The 18677-nt window shown below is 35.3% G+C and overlaps 1 protein-coding gene across 1 annotated transcript in view; it reads left to right on the top strand.

Annotated features, from left to right (window-relative positions):
* Positions 1 to 18677, top strand: part of ADGRB3 (adhesion G protein-coupled receptor B3) — a 440870-nt gene that overhangs the window by 411259 nt on the left and 10934 nt on the right. Inside the window, exons 26-29 of the mRNA XM_063389429.1 lie at positions 4223 to 4318; positions 5656 to 5695; positions 8240 to 8883; positions 18503 to 18538. Coding sequence (XP_063245499.1) covers positions 4223 to 4318; positions 5656 to 5695; positions 8240 to 8883; positions 18503 to 18538 — 816 coding nt within the window. The remainder of the gene's footprint in view (positions 1 to 4222; positions 4319 to 5655; positions 5696 to 8239; positions 8884 to 18502; positions 18539 to 18677) is intronic.

Here is an 18677-nt window from a genome sequence, read left to right on the forward strand (position 1 = left end):
GAGATATTTAGATATTTAGATATATTGATATATAGATACATAGATATGTATATAATCAACCTGCAAATAATCATTACACTGTTTAACAACTAACACAAGTTGCTCCAGCAAGTCAGTCTCAGCAGTTCTAACATGGGAATTCTTTAAGAAAGGCATTTTATAAAGCAGCTAAATAATCTATTTATTTGGTATTTTTGAAAAATTACCTTTTGAGAAGACCTCCCAGTGAAGCCCAAAAAGCACCAAGGTTTGATGAGGTTCTGCCTTATCAAAATGGAGGAGGTGTTTCTTCTTCAACTATGACAACTTAGGCAGAATAAATGTACAGAAACAACTTATTCATTAATCAGTAGATTATCTCCAGCCAAAATGATGATAGTGGTGTTGGTGGAAGACAAAGAAGCCAAGGTATATTGCTGACTGAACTCTATTTGACGGAACACATTTAATCTTCTTTAGTCCTCCAGATTTAAATTGCAAACTGGTCAAAACACTTGAGAAATTAATTAAGGCAATGTTTTTCATATGGGAAAAGAACTTTCATAGAAATTTCCTCAAGAAGCATAAAGAAGTAAAAGTTGATGCACTTGAATCAGTTTTAATTTCAAAAATGTGTATGGTCTGCACTTGTTTGATTCAGTTTGCAGCAGCAGTCATGGTTGTCTGCTTTAGAGAAAGAGATGTAAGTCCAGTCAGAAATGTTTCAGTGTGACTCTGGAGTCTGGCTTTCCAGCTCCAGAGACCCCCAGGTGAGTACAGGCCAAGAGAGTGGCCACCATGCAGAGTGGGCAATGCACCTTTGCTCTGCACATGGTGCCTCCCTGCTGAAGGAATAGTCTGGTACTTCTGGTTGTCTGCAAAAGCATTTAGCTCTGCCAGTGCCTGTCAAGGAAATCCTGCCAACATATTTGTCACTCTTGATGAGGGCTAGAAAGCTATCTCAGTTATAGCCTATAAGATTGATCTAATATTTATAGCACGCCAGCACAGGCAAAACAATAATTCTGACTGTCAGGGGAAAAAAAAATCTGGGGAGGAATACATCTCCATAAAATTCAAACAAAGAGGACAGCCCTGCTTTACTATGCCTTTAGTGTCATTACATCACAAAAAGAGACAGACTTCTACAATTGTATATAAAAGCCCTTTTTTTTTCTTAGTTGTATTGATATAAACACAAATGATGGAAACATTTGTTACTATCTTTAACACACTGTATTGAAGACCTTTTGTGGCAGGGGCTGCATTAGGGATTTTCGCCAACTAAGATGTACAGCTGGAAGACAGCTAAGTGATGTGTCATCTATTTCTGTCCACCGTCAATTCAGTGTCTTTTGGAAAGACATTAAATCTTTCTTGACTTCTATTTCCTAACTTCTAAAATAAATATGATACTTTTCAAACATAAGACCTTTCCCAGACTATTTGGAAATCTTGGAAGAAAAATGAAAAGTAGTTAGATATTATTGCTTTATTTTGCCTTCTTAGACCAGAGAGCCTAGAGTTGTTCTTTTTTGCCCTCACCTTGCTGTTTAAACACCTAATTGGGCATTGGAAGATTGTGATGGATGTGTTACAGAACCATACAAGGGGCCAGTGTTGAAGCTTATCTATCTCAGCAAAACAGTTTGCCTGATCTGTTTGAACATAAGATGCTTTAAAGCTGATTTGAATCACAATTAGTAACTTATGTTAATGCTGGTGATGGGAGGAACCACATGTAATTTTTTCTTTAGCTGTGCTCTGCAGAGTAGAGAGCATTTGGATTAAATTCATCATTGGTGTCTAGAGCCCACATTTCAGAACTGCAGGAGAAAAATAAAAAGTACATGAGTAGGGCAAGGGTAAGTTATAAAAGCTTGGAGCTGGTTACTGTTGCTAAGGAAACTACTTCCCTGGTATCTGCATGTTCATCACATCTGTCTTTCCTTCTCTGCCTGGCTCTAAGAAAATCTTGTAACTTGATGTTAAAAGGCAGGGGAAAAGCAAGATTATGTTTCAAAGTAAAATGTAAAGACAGCACAGTGTTTACCTACTCAACAATATTGAGCAAGCAGTTTAGAAGAGTTATCTGGTATTTAGAAAGTCCAACCATTTTGATTTTGGCTTGGATGAGGACACCTAGAAATTGCAACATATGTCAGTATCATAGATAATGCTACATTTGACATTCTGGTAACGTGTTCTGATCATATGCTGCTTGCACTTTGGAAGCACTGTAAGAAACATGCACATTTAAGAGGATCCTAAAATCACGATTCACTGCTTTAATGTAGAAGGCACTGATAGTATGACATGAGATTCTTGAGATGTGTGGAGCTATTACAACTGGGGAACCTCCATGAACACAGAGTCACAAAAATTAGGAGGCCCTCTGCACAGAGTGCAGTGAGATAAATAGTACATTCTGAAGTAACAATGCTTTGGGGTCAGGCATCATATGCCTTGAGATGAGATTCAGCACGGCTGGGGATGCTTTGAAGGAAGCATTTTTTATTATAATTTTTGTCAAATCACTGTGCCAGTGCTTATCCAAGAGCATAAAACTCTGAAGTGTGACCTAACTTCAGCATTAATAAAGTGAGAGAAGGCTTGGATTAAATTTGCAGCAACTGGAAGATGCCAAATTAAATTAACATCAAACACATGGCAAACCAAAGCAAGTGTAGTGACCTAAAATCAGAATCTGAATTTCAATACGACACACTTCAAATTACAACGTGTGGTAAGTCTTGGTGTTTTGAAATCAATCCAAATCTTCCCACCTTGCTTCATTTTTCTTTCTGCCCTATTTTGGCTCCCTCCAGCTGCAACAGTCACTTATCAAGACTTTGGAACACTCCTATTCATTTAAGGGTTGAGCCATTTAAAAAAATGCTTCTAATTAGAATTTTTTTAAATTTCATTTTTGCTTTTGTGATAGCTTCTAAACAATTTACATTAGAATATGATACAGTTAAAGAGGACAACTTCTCATCAGCAACAATTGATGAATTATCCTCTTCTGCTGTTCATAAGATGTCCATGAGTAGAAAAAAAATTTCCTTTTAAATATTCTTAATAAGACATCAAGTAATTCTTACAGATAATAAATGGAATGTATTTTTATACACATTTCATTCATAGTACTTTTATATTTGAACAAGAAATTGTATCACCCAACCAAGTTCCTGTTTTCCAAGTCACATCTTGAAATCAGGAATATAATTAGATATTTAATATAGGCACTTACATTTCTGGCACTAAAATTCACATCATAAAACATTATATTCCAAAAGTTGCCTTGACATCCTTATTGTTGAGAGAAAGAAGTAAAATATGTTTGCATTCTGCTGTCAGCAAACAGGAACTGCATTTTCCTTTTGAATGTGCCTCTCTGTTGAGGCACGTTTCTAAGAAAGTGGTGAATAATAGTATTTCTTTAGACATACACTCTGTCCAAAATGAATGTAAAAATAGCATTTCCGATAAAAAATGATTCCTCAAATATACTGTGTTTTAGGGACAAGTCTTCAAATTTACTTTATGGACCATTTTAATAAACAGTAATTTCTGATAACTTCCTTTTGTACTTTCAAGAAATCTGTCTATATGCAAAAAGCATTCTTTTCTTCATATGCTCACATTGAAAATATTTCTCTCATCTGAAGAGTTTTTCTCCTAGAGAAGATGCATTAGATTCTCTGTATGTGGAGTTAAAGATTATTATTGGAATTAGTAATATCTTTCAAATAGACTTACCCTTTCAAGTACAATTAGGAGATTAAACTAATTGTTAAGAACAGATTTCAATAACTGTCTGGTTACAATAACTGTAAAGAACTGTCTTTCAAGAATCATACATTTATCAAGAAGAAGAAACACTTTATCTCACAATGATAGCAGTATATCTATTAAACTTGTTATCAGACCTCTACCAAAGTAAGACAAAGCCGAATACTATCACCAAGACAGATTTAGCCTAAATACCATACAATCACTGTCTAGTAGCTAATGCTGGGCATACATAAAACTACTTCGATGTGATAACTGACAAATTTATAGCAGTCACAAAGTATAACAAATGTATGAAGTGACAGAAATAGGCATTTATGTTTATTGCCTCTGATTTATGAAGTGAGCTAAAGAAAAGTCATGCATTGTATTCCATATGATTTAGTTTAATCTCTAATAAGAGTTGATGATGTTACAAGAGAATCAGTATAAGATATTTTTTTCACAGGTTCAAGATGCTTTCAGATGTCGGCTAAGGAATTGCCAGGATCCAATCAATGCAGATTCTTCGAGTTCTTTTCCTAATGGACACGCTCAAATCATGGTTAGCTTTTATTTTCTTCTTTGAATATGAATTTAGTGTTCCTAACAAAAACTTACTGTATTGTATGGGGCAAGTTTGCATGGTTGAAATATTAACACCTAAGCAAAAGACTGTTTAGGTCATCATCTGCTTGCTTAAATATTTTAGCTAGTTTTAAATTATTGGTGTGGTTATTTAATGGAGCACAGTGAATTAGTATCTTGCACCAGTGTTCTTTAGGATAAAAGATCCTTACATAAGAGAATAAAAACTAATGATATATTGTGACTTTTTCTAGTGTTGGTGTGAAGAGTACTGACATATTTCCCTTCACAAGATCTTGAAAAACATTCTCAAACAAGACAAGGAGAAACAGCTAGACATTCTACATGGGAATCTATTTAGTGTGTTAAATTAAGAGATAGTAAATTTTGCTAATATTATTAGGTAATATATTAAGATAACATATTGGTCTCTTCACTTTGAAAAAAAGTTTGTCATTGCCTACAATGGTCAGAATCAGGCCCTAAAGACATGCAAGGCTCAGCAAAAAGGCAGGGTACAGCAAGCAGATGCCCTTCAAAATGATGACTAAAAAAATAACTTAATGTTTGGACTTCACAAGCCAAAAAGAGATAAGTTTTACTAAACATTTAGAATGGAATAAATTTCTTGTGAAAATAAAAAGAAAAAGTAAATAAATTCTCCAACAGAGTAAATAGGCTTTTAGCTAGGAAAAGTGTGCTTTGATTTCCAACTGTTAAAATTCTTTCTTAGTTCACACAATTAATTTTTGCGCAATGAAATAAGTAATAGTTGTTTTCAGGGAGTACAAAAATTTATATGATTACATTAGTAGCAAGAAATGGCAGAATGTTTCATAACAGATAAGCATTTCATAACAAATTAATGAACTTTCAAACAGAAGGGACTATTTGAATTACACTTATTCACGGTAATTTGTAATGCAGGCTATTTTTCATACTTCTTTTCATAACATTACCATGAAAAGCTTCCTTAAAGAAGATCCGTTGATGAGATGTAGAAGTTATTCTTCTATATATATTAAAAACTGTACACTGAATCATTATATTAAAATTATATACTCCCACCTATTTTATTTTATTTTTTCTGGTCAGGCAGCATACTTTGAAAATCACCCACTTATACTTTAGAAAACTTTGTAAAGCTCTGCTGTTGTAAAACAATACACTTCACCTTCTCAGCAACAAGAAACCACTTTTAAGAGACTATGACCCTGTAAGTAGGACATTTTGGAAGTGCTAGTTGGCAAAAAGGTATTGTGGTTTGTTGCTGAATTAATAATGGCTGTTCTGTTTCACTGTTTCTTGTTACAGACTGATTTTGAGAAGGATGTGGACATTGCTTGTCGGTCAGGTAAGACATTGGGAGAGAATTTAGCCAATAAAAGTAGTCTTGTAAAAGTTCCTTGTGAAGTGAAAACTAGAAAAACATTGGGGTTTAGCTGTTTATAGGGAAATTTTATTAATTTGAAGAAAAAAAAAAGTGAAAAATTACGTCACTGTATGTATGCAATGTATGAATGCATTTATTTAATTTTGTTACTAAGGCCATTAACTAGTATTCAGCATTTGGAAAGTAGTCAAAGGTGTGACTGTCTATTAGAAAGTAAATATTTGTGGAAAGATAATTCTTAACACATTAAGCTTTCCTTCCCCAGTACACAAGCAAATGTGAAAACTTCATTTTACTTTAACAAAAAAATAAAAAAATAGTGTATCTTGACAGCTGTGTATATGAAGGATGCATCAATTTGCATCTATTTTAAAGAGGGTATGTTTTATAGGACTCTAAGTGAAATCAACAATAGTTTAAGGAAATTAAGTCTTATTCCACTTTAATGAGAAAAGTTGTGCATTTTTTAAAGATATTAATCAGTTGGCTGTGTTTGTTTCCATATATTAAAGACAACACATTTTGAGCAATTTGTTTTCCAATCTCTTTTAAATAGTGCAATGTAAAATAAATGACTATTCAAACTCTATAGGAATTTTTTAACCTAGGAGATATTTCCAAAGGACAGTTTTTCCTAGGGAAACCATCTTGCCTAAACACCCTCAGTTTTCAATAAAGGGAAAGAGAAGGAGAGAGTGTGTCCTCTCCACAGTGAGTCAGAACAGAAGCCTGATTTAGCTGTTCTGCATCAGCCACCTGAAGGACATTCTCTCTTAGCTGGCTCTATGCAGAGCCAAGAAAGCTGATCTCATTAAGGTGAAGTTTGAGTTTCCAGCCATCCACATTTATAAAAACTGCCAGCTGAGTTTCTTGCTATATGGACTTAGCTCTTCCCTACAGATCAGTTTTAGTATGCACGTGTATTTTGGAGGAATTGGGATAGCGCATTGTAACACAAGTGCCTGTGTGTCACCATCCAATGCAGACAAAAATCCAGCACTGATCCATGTAGTTCCCACTTCTCACCTGTGATAACACAGCTCTGCAATACAGAGGGCCTTGACAGAGGCGTCCTAAAGGAGATTGACTCTGAATGCAATGATGAACAGGTTTTACTAGCGTTTGAATTCACTTTCTGGTAATAAAAATGTAAGGATAGATCACTGTTTGAAATGGCTGAACAAGTGTCACTGGAAACAATGAAGCAGCCAGTGAAATCAGGTACTTGTGCACAGTTGTTTAGAAGTAAATTATTCTTTTCATAATGAAAGAAAAGAGAGAGTTAGTTTAGTGTGAGGAAGGAGTCAGATGCCTTATGAGCTGCTTGCTATGGAAAAAGCAGTGAACTGACAGGCGGGTACTGGGGGATCTGGGTCATCAGAGCCCTTGGGCAACCAGAAGAGATGTAAATGTAATACCTAGATACTTCAAGTTGTCTTTCTGTCTCAGCCCATGAGCTGGGTTTTGTTGTATAAAATAGCACTGGTGTGAATTAAAATATTTTCAACTGGGACCAGAAAATCCCTACATCCAGCTGGAATAAACCCAGTAATTAGTTAGTTTAATTTTTTTTTTTATTTCTACCCTTTTTCTTTCATTACAGGTGTTGGATTATAGACTTACTTTTTTTTTTTTTTTAAGATGAATAATTGTGATTGAATAAATGCTTTGCTTTTGAAGCCATTCTTCATTGCTTCTGGAAATTTTGAATTTTATGACGGGATTAGTAACTTTTACATGTAAACGTCACCCCCAAAGAAATTGCTGGATGTTGCTACAAGTTTGACCAGGAAGGTCTAGGCCTAGAAAAAACTGGGTAATGACTCTGCTATAAAACACATTTATATTCTTTATAACCCTTTCAGATGCAGTAAAATATTCTTTCTGATACCAATGGAATTTCTTCCCAATGTGGTAATTCTTTTGTCACTTTTATTTAAAACATAGTTTAACAGAGAAGAGTTTTTAAAAGTCAGTGAAAAGGAAAATTTAGGAGTTTAGGAACACATGCTCATAAGTTATAATCTTATGCTAGGTCATTACAATGGATCAACAAAATGATTCTGCCTTACAATCTGTTTGACATTTTCCAGGAGGTTATGTGGAGTTATTAATGGCAGTATAGATGTCATAAATGTATATAGATGTATTTTTTTGGAAAACTCTTAATGAGTTCCACATGGCAGGCTTTTGCTTAAGCTGTAAGTCACCTAAAATCTGTGTAAGTCGGTAGGAATAATCAAAGTGTTTTTAGTTCATATAAATGACTGAAGCTAGTCAGAGATCAGTGTCAGTTATACACAGTAGATTAAGAGAACAAAAACCCCAAAACCACAGAAAAGCTGTTCCAAAAACAATATTTATAAAATGAAAATTAATAAGTGGAAAGAAAAGATTTTAGAAGAGGCACTGTTAAAGGAAGCACTGCTAGATAAAGCCACAAGAAAAGGCAGTGTTAGGCTGGTATGGTTTCAGGCTGTAAGAATCCTGTTCTCTCACCCACAGTTTTGCATAAAGACATTGGACCTTGCAGAGCAGCCACTATAACAGGAACGCTTTCGAGAATTTCACTAAACGATGAAGAGGAGGAAAAGGGACCAAACCCTGAAGGAATGAGCTATTCAACCTTGCCTGGAAACATCATCTCCAAAGTCATCATCCAGCAACCAACAGGTCTCCACATGCCCATGAGTATGAGTGAACTGGCCAATCAGTGCTTGAAAAAAGACAACAGTGAGCTGCGGAGGACTGTGTACTTGTGCACTGACGATAATTTGAGAGGTGCAGATATGGACATCGTCCATCCTCAGGAGCGGATGATAGAAAGCGACTACATCGTCATGCCCCGGGGCTCAGTAAATACCCAGCCATCACTGAAAGATGACAGCAAAATGAATATAGGCATGGATACCTTGCCTCATGAAAGGCTGTTGCACTACAAAGTTAATCCCGAGTTCAATATGAATCCCTCTGTAATGGACCAATTTAATATCAATTTAGACCAGCATCTTCCCGCCCAAGAACATATGCAGAGTTTGCCATTTGAGCCCCGCACAGCAGTGAAGAATTTCATTGCCTCAGAGCTGGATGACAATGCAGGATTATCGAGAAGCGAAACTGGATCCACAATATCCATGAGCTCTTTAGAGGTCAGTGGTGCATAAACAAATTGCATGGTCTGTTGTTCTAATTTTATGATAAGACAATAAATTGTGTCTTGTGTCTAAGGGGTGAAGCTAATGTTTTAATTCAGTATAAATTATTGTTTGGGATCATACACTGCTGTTCCTATTTCTCTTATTATCAGAAGTGTTTATACCTAGAAAACAAGACTAAAGTTTCAGAGCCAGTCTGTATGAAAAAATATAGTTCTGGAGATTTAACATTCCACACGACTGCCGAGGATTTCGTGACCTACCAGGTAAAGTCCACTGGAAAATTCTGTGTTGCTATGAGAAGAAAAACTATTCCTTCAAGATACAAGTGCTAATCATTTGCCCTACCTGCAAGCACATGCAGTTGAAAACATTTGCCATGTTATTGCTGACAATCATATCTGTCTCAGATATGATAGTCTGATTCTGCTCTCATTGGTGTAAATCTTGGATTCTTTCATGCAATAGTTCACCATTTACTGATATAGTTTTGTTTGCAAGTGCATGCAGGCATTGGTACAACTGATATGTGCCGTAGGTACAGGTGGGCTTCCTGTGGAGTATCACAGATTTCAGTCAGATTGCACAAGTGAACTGAAAAGCCTTTAAAAGGCTTTCAGTTATTACTACAATCTGTCTGTGGGATTTAAGCATTTTCAAAGTGAAAACTATTGAAATAAATTGTTAAGACCTAAGAATCAAATACTGCCATTCTTATTAAACTTTTACCTATGAAAGCCGGGAGTAAGCTGGAGTTAATTTCATACTTGGAACTCCTTAAGAACTGGGAATATATTTCACCAGCATGTCAAGTGTTGTGAAACACGGCATTTTATGGGACAGAGAAAGACAAATGGGAAAAACATGGTGCTCCCTCATTCTCTGAAAGAAGTTACACATGGAAAAAGATTCTACTGTATGTGCAACCTTGAAGCCATTAGCTATTGCTCTACAATGTTTGGACCCGTCTGAGTAGGGAAACAGAGATTCAGCCTGATTTTTCAATTTTTAGGTGCCCCTGTAACTGATACTTCATAAATAGAGGATAAGTATGGATATTTCTTTTAAAATGGAGTTGAAGTTTTGTGTAGATGAAGTTTTATGAAGAGCTTGAGCAGAAGATCAGAATTTAATTTCTTTTCAAGAGATATCTTTACAGGCTTTGAAAGCAAAATATTTTCCGTGCTGTTTATATTATGTGTGTACTACCATAAGTTTTTACAGGACTTCATTCAACTTAAAAATTAATAGACAATGAAGTATGAGTATCTGCAAGGAATCAAAAATGATCTATTTTTTGGCTGCTGTTAAAGTGAATATGTATAGTCTTGAAAAAATTTTCAAAATTCTTTCTGAAATATAGTTTAAGTGCTTGTCCTTTCAGTCCTCAGATTGACAGACTCTTTCAAAACAAGTCTGCATTGTTCAAATTACTACCTTCAGTTCAGGTATACTAGTTGATAGATCTCAGGTAGTAGACAGGAGTTCTCAAATTTAATGCAACCCCAGAAGCAGAATAGCTAAGGTCACCTTCCAGCAGTATTCTCTCCCACCTATCTACAGTACCATCTTTCAGATTATTTTTGTCAGATATAGAAACTTAAATCCAGTCCAGTTAATATTAGACATATGGATATGTGAAGAAGATTCATAATTCTTTGAGAAGATGGACATATATGCCACCATACCATCCACTCTAAATTAATTTCTGGTGATGCCTGTTTCCCTCCATTGGTGACAAAGTTCACCTAGGACACCTTAAAAAAAAAAAAACCCTACAAAAAAACCCAGATCATTGTTAAGTTGTAAATATCATGACATAATTTACTTCATCATACACAAAATTATAGTTCCTGACACCTTTTTGGAAAATAGGCCTGAAAATCGATCAGTATAATGTACTGCTCCTTTAAAGTTATTTATCTGTGTTTGTGTCATATTTTAGCTTTACCTCTAAGATGGGATGTAGACACAAAATCTCAGTCACCATTCTGTATATCATTTTTATGCTCAGAAGAGACTAAGTACATAGTAGAAAATGCAGTAAAATATAATAAGATAGTAAGTATGTAGTCTCTTCTAAATTGGGAAAACATACTAGTTTTAGTGGGCTGTATTTTGGTCCAGAAAACCAGTTATGTTTGTAAACCTCATCAAACCCTGCATAATCCCATGTATTAGGAAAAAAAACACAGAGATTAGGGCAGGTCAAAAATTAAAGAAACTGTGTCAGCTTTTGTGTCTGCCTTTGTGATTCCCAACATTACCTGATGACCATGTGCTGCACTGAACTGAAGATAGGAACATGAAAGAAAATTCTGAACAGACAAAAATCAGAGTCTCAGACTGATCCTGATAAGCAGATCCAGCCAGATAAAGAACATTATTGTGTATTTACATATACAGAGTTTAAGAAGCAAGTGTTGAGGTAAAGCCCAAAATGTTACTGTCTAGAACTGACCAGCTGGATTAACTTTTGTGGCTGCCTTAAACAAAGCATAAAAGGGAGAGCGAGGGATTTGCAAGACTTTTCAAAAGACAGGGTTTGTCCCACTCTATGTAACAGCAAAACCTGCAGCAGGACATTTCAGATCACCCTACCCACCTTTATCCAGATAGAGCATGAGGAGACCAGCTCCAAAGAACATCCTGAGCAGAGAAAGCTTCCCCCTCCTATCAGCTTTTAGTTGGAACACAGCTACAGTATCAGCACAAAAAACTTATATCCTGACTTCTCTGAAGGGAGGATCCAATACCCCTACCACTATACATCTAAATGCAGACATTCCCCTTCTGAAATGGAAAAAGGGCTCTTTACATTTTGCTCCCCTGTAGAGTCAATTGAGACAAATAGCCATTTTTAGGCCACTTTTAGACATCTGCTCCAGGATGAAGTAAATGACATGCCTCAGTGCTGGTGTCTCTTTTCAGATTCCATAGAGGAAGCCAGAATGAGGAATGAGTAGTTCAAACACATGCATCAGAAATGTTGATGTCCTAAATTTAGTCAGATGAATACTACTGTGTGTCACAAACTTTCTTCTAAAACTTTTATATCTATTTTCTTTTCTGAAGGAAATGCTTAGATGTGAACAATAAAATGCTTTATTATGTATGGAAGAATTTTATTTTCAAAAGATGATTTGAAAATGCCATAATATTTACATACAAATATTGCCTAGATAAATATAAATCTAAGGATGCACAGATTCACAAAGTGCAAACTGATAATTTTTACTTTATTTGGTATGCACTCAACAGTACTTATGTGATCGTAGGCACGGGCAGGCGTATTAGCACATCACAGAGCTTCTGAGGAGGACTGATCAGACATCTGGTTAATATCCTGTACATCTCATATACATGGATTAAAACTGGCTTTGCTACCTTGACATCAAAGTGGCTTGGAGTGTGCTCCTTCAGTTCAAAATGTTTTGATTTTAATGAAGAGAACACTCAATACAGTCTTTTGGAATGGTTTTTGTTTTGAAAATGTACACTGTGTGTTGTGCTCACTAAATGAAATTACTTTGAAGTGAAGTATTGCATTCCCAGACACTTGGATGCAGAGGGAAGTTAGAAGGTTTGAATGTGGAGGAAGAAGCTGGTCTGGGAAACATATCTCCAGGATAGGTGATTTATCTCTTTTTATTGGGGAAAAAAAATGGACAAAGAAGTAGGTACCTGTGAAGAGACTTGCATCTTTACCTTTGCGGAAGAAGGACAAATGGTTCTTTGAAGGGAACTATGGTTAGTGTAGTGTGAGCAGAAATGGAAAAGAGATGCAAGAAGACAAACACTATAAAAATTATAAAATTAGGAACTTGCAAAGACAAGCAATTGAAGCATTTATTAAAGGGGAGGAAAGTGTCACCCTACTTATAAGAACAAGAAGGAAAGGACTTCACAAATTATTTGTCATGTAAAGAACTGGAATTCTCTTTCCAGCTTCATATCTTCTTTATTTTTCTGTCTCAGATGCTGCTGTGAGATCTTTGTGTGTAGTAAGTTGGTTGTATGACCAAAATAATCCTTCTGTATTCATTTGTGAGAGCTCTTAATACATGCAAAGACGGTCAACTCTGACCTGTGTTTCCTTGGCCAAAACACTGACAGGGTACTTAAGGAAGAAAATACTGTTACAGCTGAGAAAATAAAGGGATATGTTAAAGATAGTGAAGTGCAAAGAAAAAGTAAAGCTTGGTAAAGATGAAGAGGAGAAAAAAAGCCTATTTTAAAAAAGTGGGATATATGGCAGAAATGGGGAGAAAACAAAATGAAGGTATTAAGAAGAATGAGATATAAATAGCAGGGAAGAAACCAGGTCTAAAATAATAATGATAATAATAAAATCCCCAAACCAGGAAAGGAGAGAAAAAATACAAAGTTAAAATTGTCAATCTCATCAATAAACTACCAGAGCATCTGGCAGAACAAAAGCAGAATGGTATGAAGTCATACTGATTTATGCCATGAGAAGTAAAAAAAAAGAGAGAACGAAAATAGAGAGACGAGCACCACAGGATTTTCTTCTTTGTCATGTTTCCACATTGCATTTATTTCAGCATTCTGTATCTCAGATTTCTACCCTTCCCATTCCTCATTTCGTTCTTCAATAAGCTGTGGAGACAGCTCTTGCCAGTTTTGTGACTCTCAGTAAAATGAAGTCTAGCCATACAACAACCCTGTCTTTCTTTCACTTGAGTGAGTAGGTCTCAGAGTCTGCTGACTCCAGAAATTACTGCAGCTTATTTTCAGGTTATCTTACAGAAGTGGGGATAGAATCAGGTAGAGGTTATTGTAGTAACTGAAGATGTGAAGAACTGAAATTTTAGTCAGTCTTATAAAGTTCATCATGTATTGCAGATTTCATATTATCATTGTCTATTTAACAGGTGCTACATTTTCCCACAAAGCATTCAGACACACAAAGCAAGTGGTCTTAGTCGACTAAGTAAATAAATATGCAGGCTGGCCTATAAAAATAGGGAGCAGCAGGCCACAATAATTTGTCAGAATACTTTAAAATGAGATCTTTGAAGTTATGTTTATGCTGTGTGTTGGTGTACTAAATTTGCTAGCATGTTTTAAAGACTTAAAATTTCCACATTAAATTCACTTTTTCATGAAAAACAAAAATCATTGCTGGCTTTATGTCTAGCTCATGTTATGAACTAATAGCCAACAATCTTCTATTTAAAAACTAGAGTGTTTTTTCAGTTCTGTACACCCAAAAGGCATTTTAAATCAAAAACGTCTATCTACATTCCACCTTTATGTCTCTGAGGACCAAAAAAGATTTGTCTTTACTTTTGTTCTGGGAAAAATCTTCCTCAGGCCAAGATCTTGTATGTCAAATCTCATTTCAGAGTGAGTTATAAACTGCTGATAATAAGACCTTATATTAATGGAAGTTTGGTTATAGCCCTAAGTATAATATGGTATCTCTGGTTTCAATTATGCTTTGCACAATGCAATATATCTTTAGGAGTATCTGATGTAATTAATCAGATAGTGGTCTCATGCAGAATAGAGTAAGGAGAAAAACAGGCATTTGTCATTTTACAGACATGGAGAGGGATTTTATTAGTCTTTTAGTAGGAGTAGCTTTTCCTGGTGCCAGTGGATTAGTGTGTGCTGGTGTATGGAAATTATTCTTCGAAATTCTATTTTTATCCCTCAGCAGAGTTTACAGTTGTTCTGGAATTACACAGAGAAGCTGTACATGATTAGCACAAAGTAAAATTGATTTAAAATCAATTACTACCACAAATCTCTTTTCACAGAGTTTTATCTTGGCTCTGGCATGAAGGGTGGGGGTTTTTTTCTACATAAAATGGGTTTTATCAATTAAGATTAAAGAGCCTTAGAAATTAGAGATGGAAAAATTCTTATCAGTCACGTTTTCTATCAATGCAAGAATACTTTCTACAATATATTTTTCTAAAACAGAGTCAAACTTCGCTTTCAAGACTAGAATGAAGGGCTTCCTCTGTTTTCCCTTAGCAATTATTGCATAGTTACATAAACATACTTTTTTTCCAATACCAATTCTGATTTTTTCCAGGTTTTTCCCATACCAGTTTTGTTTATCAGTGTTTATATCCTTCTAAGGTTGCTGGACAAGCTTCTGTGTTTGCTTGTTCCAGAGACAAAGTTACACAAATCTGCATCACTCTTGAATCCTTTCCTCCTAAAAGTACTTTTTGCTGCTAGTCTTCTCCAAAATTTCCCCAGGTTACAGGCATGATTTGTCTTCTTCCAATGTAGAGCAGCAATGCAGAACTGTCCCTGGAGTTACAAAGAGGTCTATCACACCCTTGTCTGCTTAAATTGATCTCTTTTTTTGTAGCATTTGTACATGGGTTGAGGCCTACCCGTAGTCCTTATTTTTTTCAGAATTATACCAGCCAACTCCCAGCCACTGACTAACTGGATGGATCTTCAGTTTTTTATACAGTCCCTTTATTACTGACCCTTGCAATTCTCGAGCTCTTCACCTTGCAGTGAGGAGTGAATAGGAAACTATTGTTCATATTTCCTATAATATCAAAAAGAGAAACATCAAATGAAATGTCAAAGGGATAAACAACATCATTTCCTTTGTCATGTTTTACACGTTTAAATTGTGGCATTCACTACCCAAGGACATTTTAGATTTCAGAATAAGTTCCTCCCAAGGAAATTCTTAAACTACTGAAGACTTACAGAAGGTATTGCAGTAGAAATGTCATTTTATACTTGCTCTTCTCTATGTCATTCCTGAAACATCATAGCAGAACCTGGTCAAATACAAAATAATAAATGAGTCAAATCGTAGATAATATCCTTTACAGTTTTTGTTACTTGTATTCTTTTGACATTAATACTCAAGTGAATCTCGAACTGATCCTTGGGAAAACCCCACCAGCTTCCAGTGTAATTTTTCTGTTGCTAAAATAATTCTTAGTTTTGCAGGTGCATAAATTTTTTGAAAAGAAACATATTGGTGTGACCAGTTTAGCAGCTCATTTGACACAAGGAAATTTCCCCCCTTACTCCACTCAGTTGCCTTTTGTCATTTTAATGTGTAGAATGAGCTAGATGGTTGATTTCAGAAAGCATTTAGGTATGTGTGGAAAACTCCATTTTCCTCAGCCAAAAAAACCATAGCAAACTTCAGATAAGAAGCAAAGAATATTTGCAGTCATAATTAATGTAATTATTTTCATGGCTTTTATATATCATACAGAAACTAGAACAATTGAGTAAAATTTCAATGTCCAATTGAGACAGAAGGGAAACTCCTTCATCCTTGTAAGTTTCCCAATGACTTCATGCTTCTGAATACTTTCTCTCTCTCAAAAAATAACACTGCTGTCATTTCAGGACAACGGTGTAGCAGCCAGGAGGACCTGATCGTGTACCTAGTGGTGTCAGTGACAATATTGCAAATAAGCTTCCATGGTTCAGGATCACATTCATAACCAGCATCCTCTGGGTTTCAAAACTTGCAGAACTGTGCTGCTCCTGTGGCAGTTACACACGTTTTATGTTTTAGGAGAATTAGCTCAGGCAGCACTTGTGATGTATTTCATTGTATGAGGCCGTGCAAATAAAGCGAGGCTCAAGCACAGAACAAATGTTCCTTATTGTGTAAGTTTAAAATAAATGTGTTTGTGATAGGTTCTTTTGAGCCCCAGAAAAAGCCTCACTGAGAAAAACCTGTGGTATATGACCTGTTTGGTCATAACTGGTGTGAACTAACAGCAAAATTGCAATACTCGCCTCTGTCTGAGAGTAGCACAACTGAATATTCTGCAGTCTATTAAATATGTATTTTCACCATGTAAACAGTGATAGAGTTGTCTGTGTGCAAAACCTTATAATCCAGCTATGCCAGGAGTATGTTCACTGCAGTCAAGCACACTTAAAGCAATATACAATGTTTCAATTTTACAAATCACTGTACCTAGCAAACTGCACATTTTTTTCCTAAATTTGCTATATTTTTACTTAGGGTTCAATGGTGTCAGGTTTATTACTGAACTCTAACTTAATAATAGTTTTTTCAAACATTTTTCAAAGTTACTCCTGTAAGCTTCCCTGCATTAGCTGTTGTACATGTTTCTTATTTTGTAACCACTGAGCCTTTTCAGTGGTAGATGTGGTCGAACTGTACCTTAAAAGTAGATCATTCCTCATCACAAATGCATAGATTCTCTTTAAGTCAGGCCTTGGTGATTAAAGATAGCTTCTCCAAAGCTTGTTTTGTTGGTTGTTTTAACTTAGACTGTGCTTTTATAGAGCCTCAGAGCCCTTTAGGCAACAGTGTCGGCAGCGTTGCAGTAATATTCCCTCTATTTTTGTGGACTGGAGCATTAAAATTTACTACAGAACCAGACAACCTGTCACAAAGTGGTATAATCAAGGGCTCAGAGACCAAACATCTTCTGCTTTTTACAGCTGGAAGACTTGTAAAATCATTCCTTTCAATTTCAGGAAAACAAAGCAGTTCACTGAAACCTGCAGGTTTGTTAAACCAAATAAAATCAAAATCAGAAACATTCTTCCTCTTGATTTAGTTTGATTCTTCTTCACTGAAGAAATGAAGTGCAGTGTGAAAAGGCTCCTTCACCATGACGTAAAGTCATCATAGCCTATCATAAAAATCCAGGTTAAACTTCAGCAGCAAGCCTTTTGGCATTTGGGAATACTTTTTTCTTCTTTAACCCTCCTTCCTGAAGATGAATGTATCCGTTTTTTCATTCTCAAGTTTTTTGCATTCTTTTCAGCTCTCACAACCTAGCTTCTTCTTTTTACATCTCTTTAATCTATTGCAAGCCATTTAATTTCCAACTTTAAAAGAAAAAAGATATTTTTATCCCTTCTTTATAATATTTCTGCTTCTTTTTGATATAATTTGACTTTATAATTGGTTTCTTTTTGAATCTAAAAAAATTCTGTGCTAAATTATTTGTGACATGTCTAAACAATCATATTCTGTTGCATTTTATACAAGTGATTACTTCACTAGTAAATCATTCTTGCTTTATATCAGATGCTTTGAATCAGATTTGTCATATGTTTAAAGCAAAGTCATTGCTTTCTTCATTCAGATTGTCATTGCAAACAAACAAGCTGAAGCTATGGCTTCGGCTTGATTTTGCTGTCATTTATTCCATTAAAATCAATGGAGTTGTACCAATGTAAGCCTGGTGTAGGAAAGAATCAATTTCTGTAAAACTATAAAAAGTCTAAATCATAGATATGTATAGCTACCTGTGTAAAAATATATGAATATGATGATAATTTTCAAATACCACAGAAAGTATAGAAATATTTTATACACCAACAGGTTCAATTGCATGAATTCAAATAAAATGCACATTGTGCATCCCAGTGAAATGCAGTCTGGTTTATTTCACAGAAAATATGATGAAACTGGTCTAATAAACTATGCAGAGTCACACATTAATCTTAAATTACCAAGATAAAATCTATATCTTCTTACAAAATACCTAATATATTTACCTGATAGGAAAACAAGAATGTTATTTAGACTCATTAATATGATTTGAATAGTCCCCTTGTTAATAAAACCTCTTTTTTCTTTTTTTTTACTGCTTAATAGAGAAGAAAATCACGTTATTCGGACCTTGACTTTGAAGTAAGTTTTACTGAATTATTCCTGAATATTAAAAGTATTTTCCTAAAAGTAAATGTGAAGTGTTCATTTTAGCAGATTTTGGCCTTCTGGCATAGTAGATGCAATAGGGTTGTTCAATTGGTACTGTACAGAACATGAT

The sequence above is a fragment of the Prinia subflava genome, chromosome 2, assembly GCF_021018805.1.
Source record: "Prinia subflava isolate CZ2003 ecotype Zambia chromosome 2, Cam_Psub_1.2, whole genome shotgun sequence".
Lineage (NCBI taxonomy): Eukaryota > Metazoa > Chordata > Aves > Passeriformes > Cisticolidae > Prinia > Prinia subflava.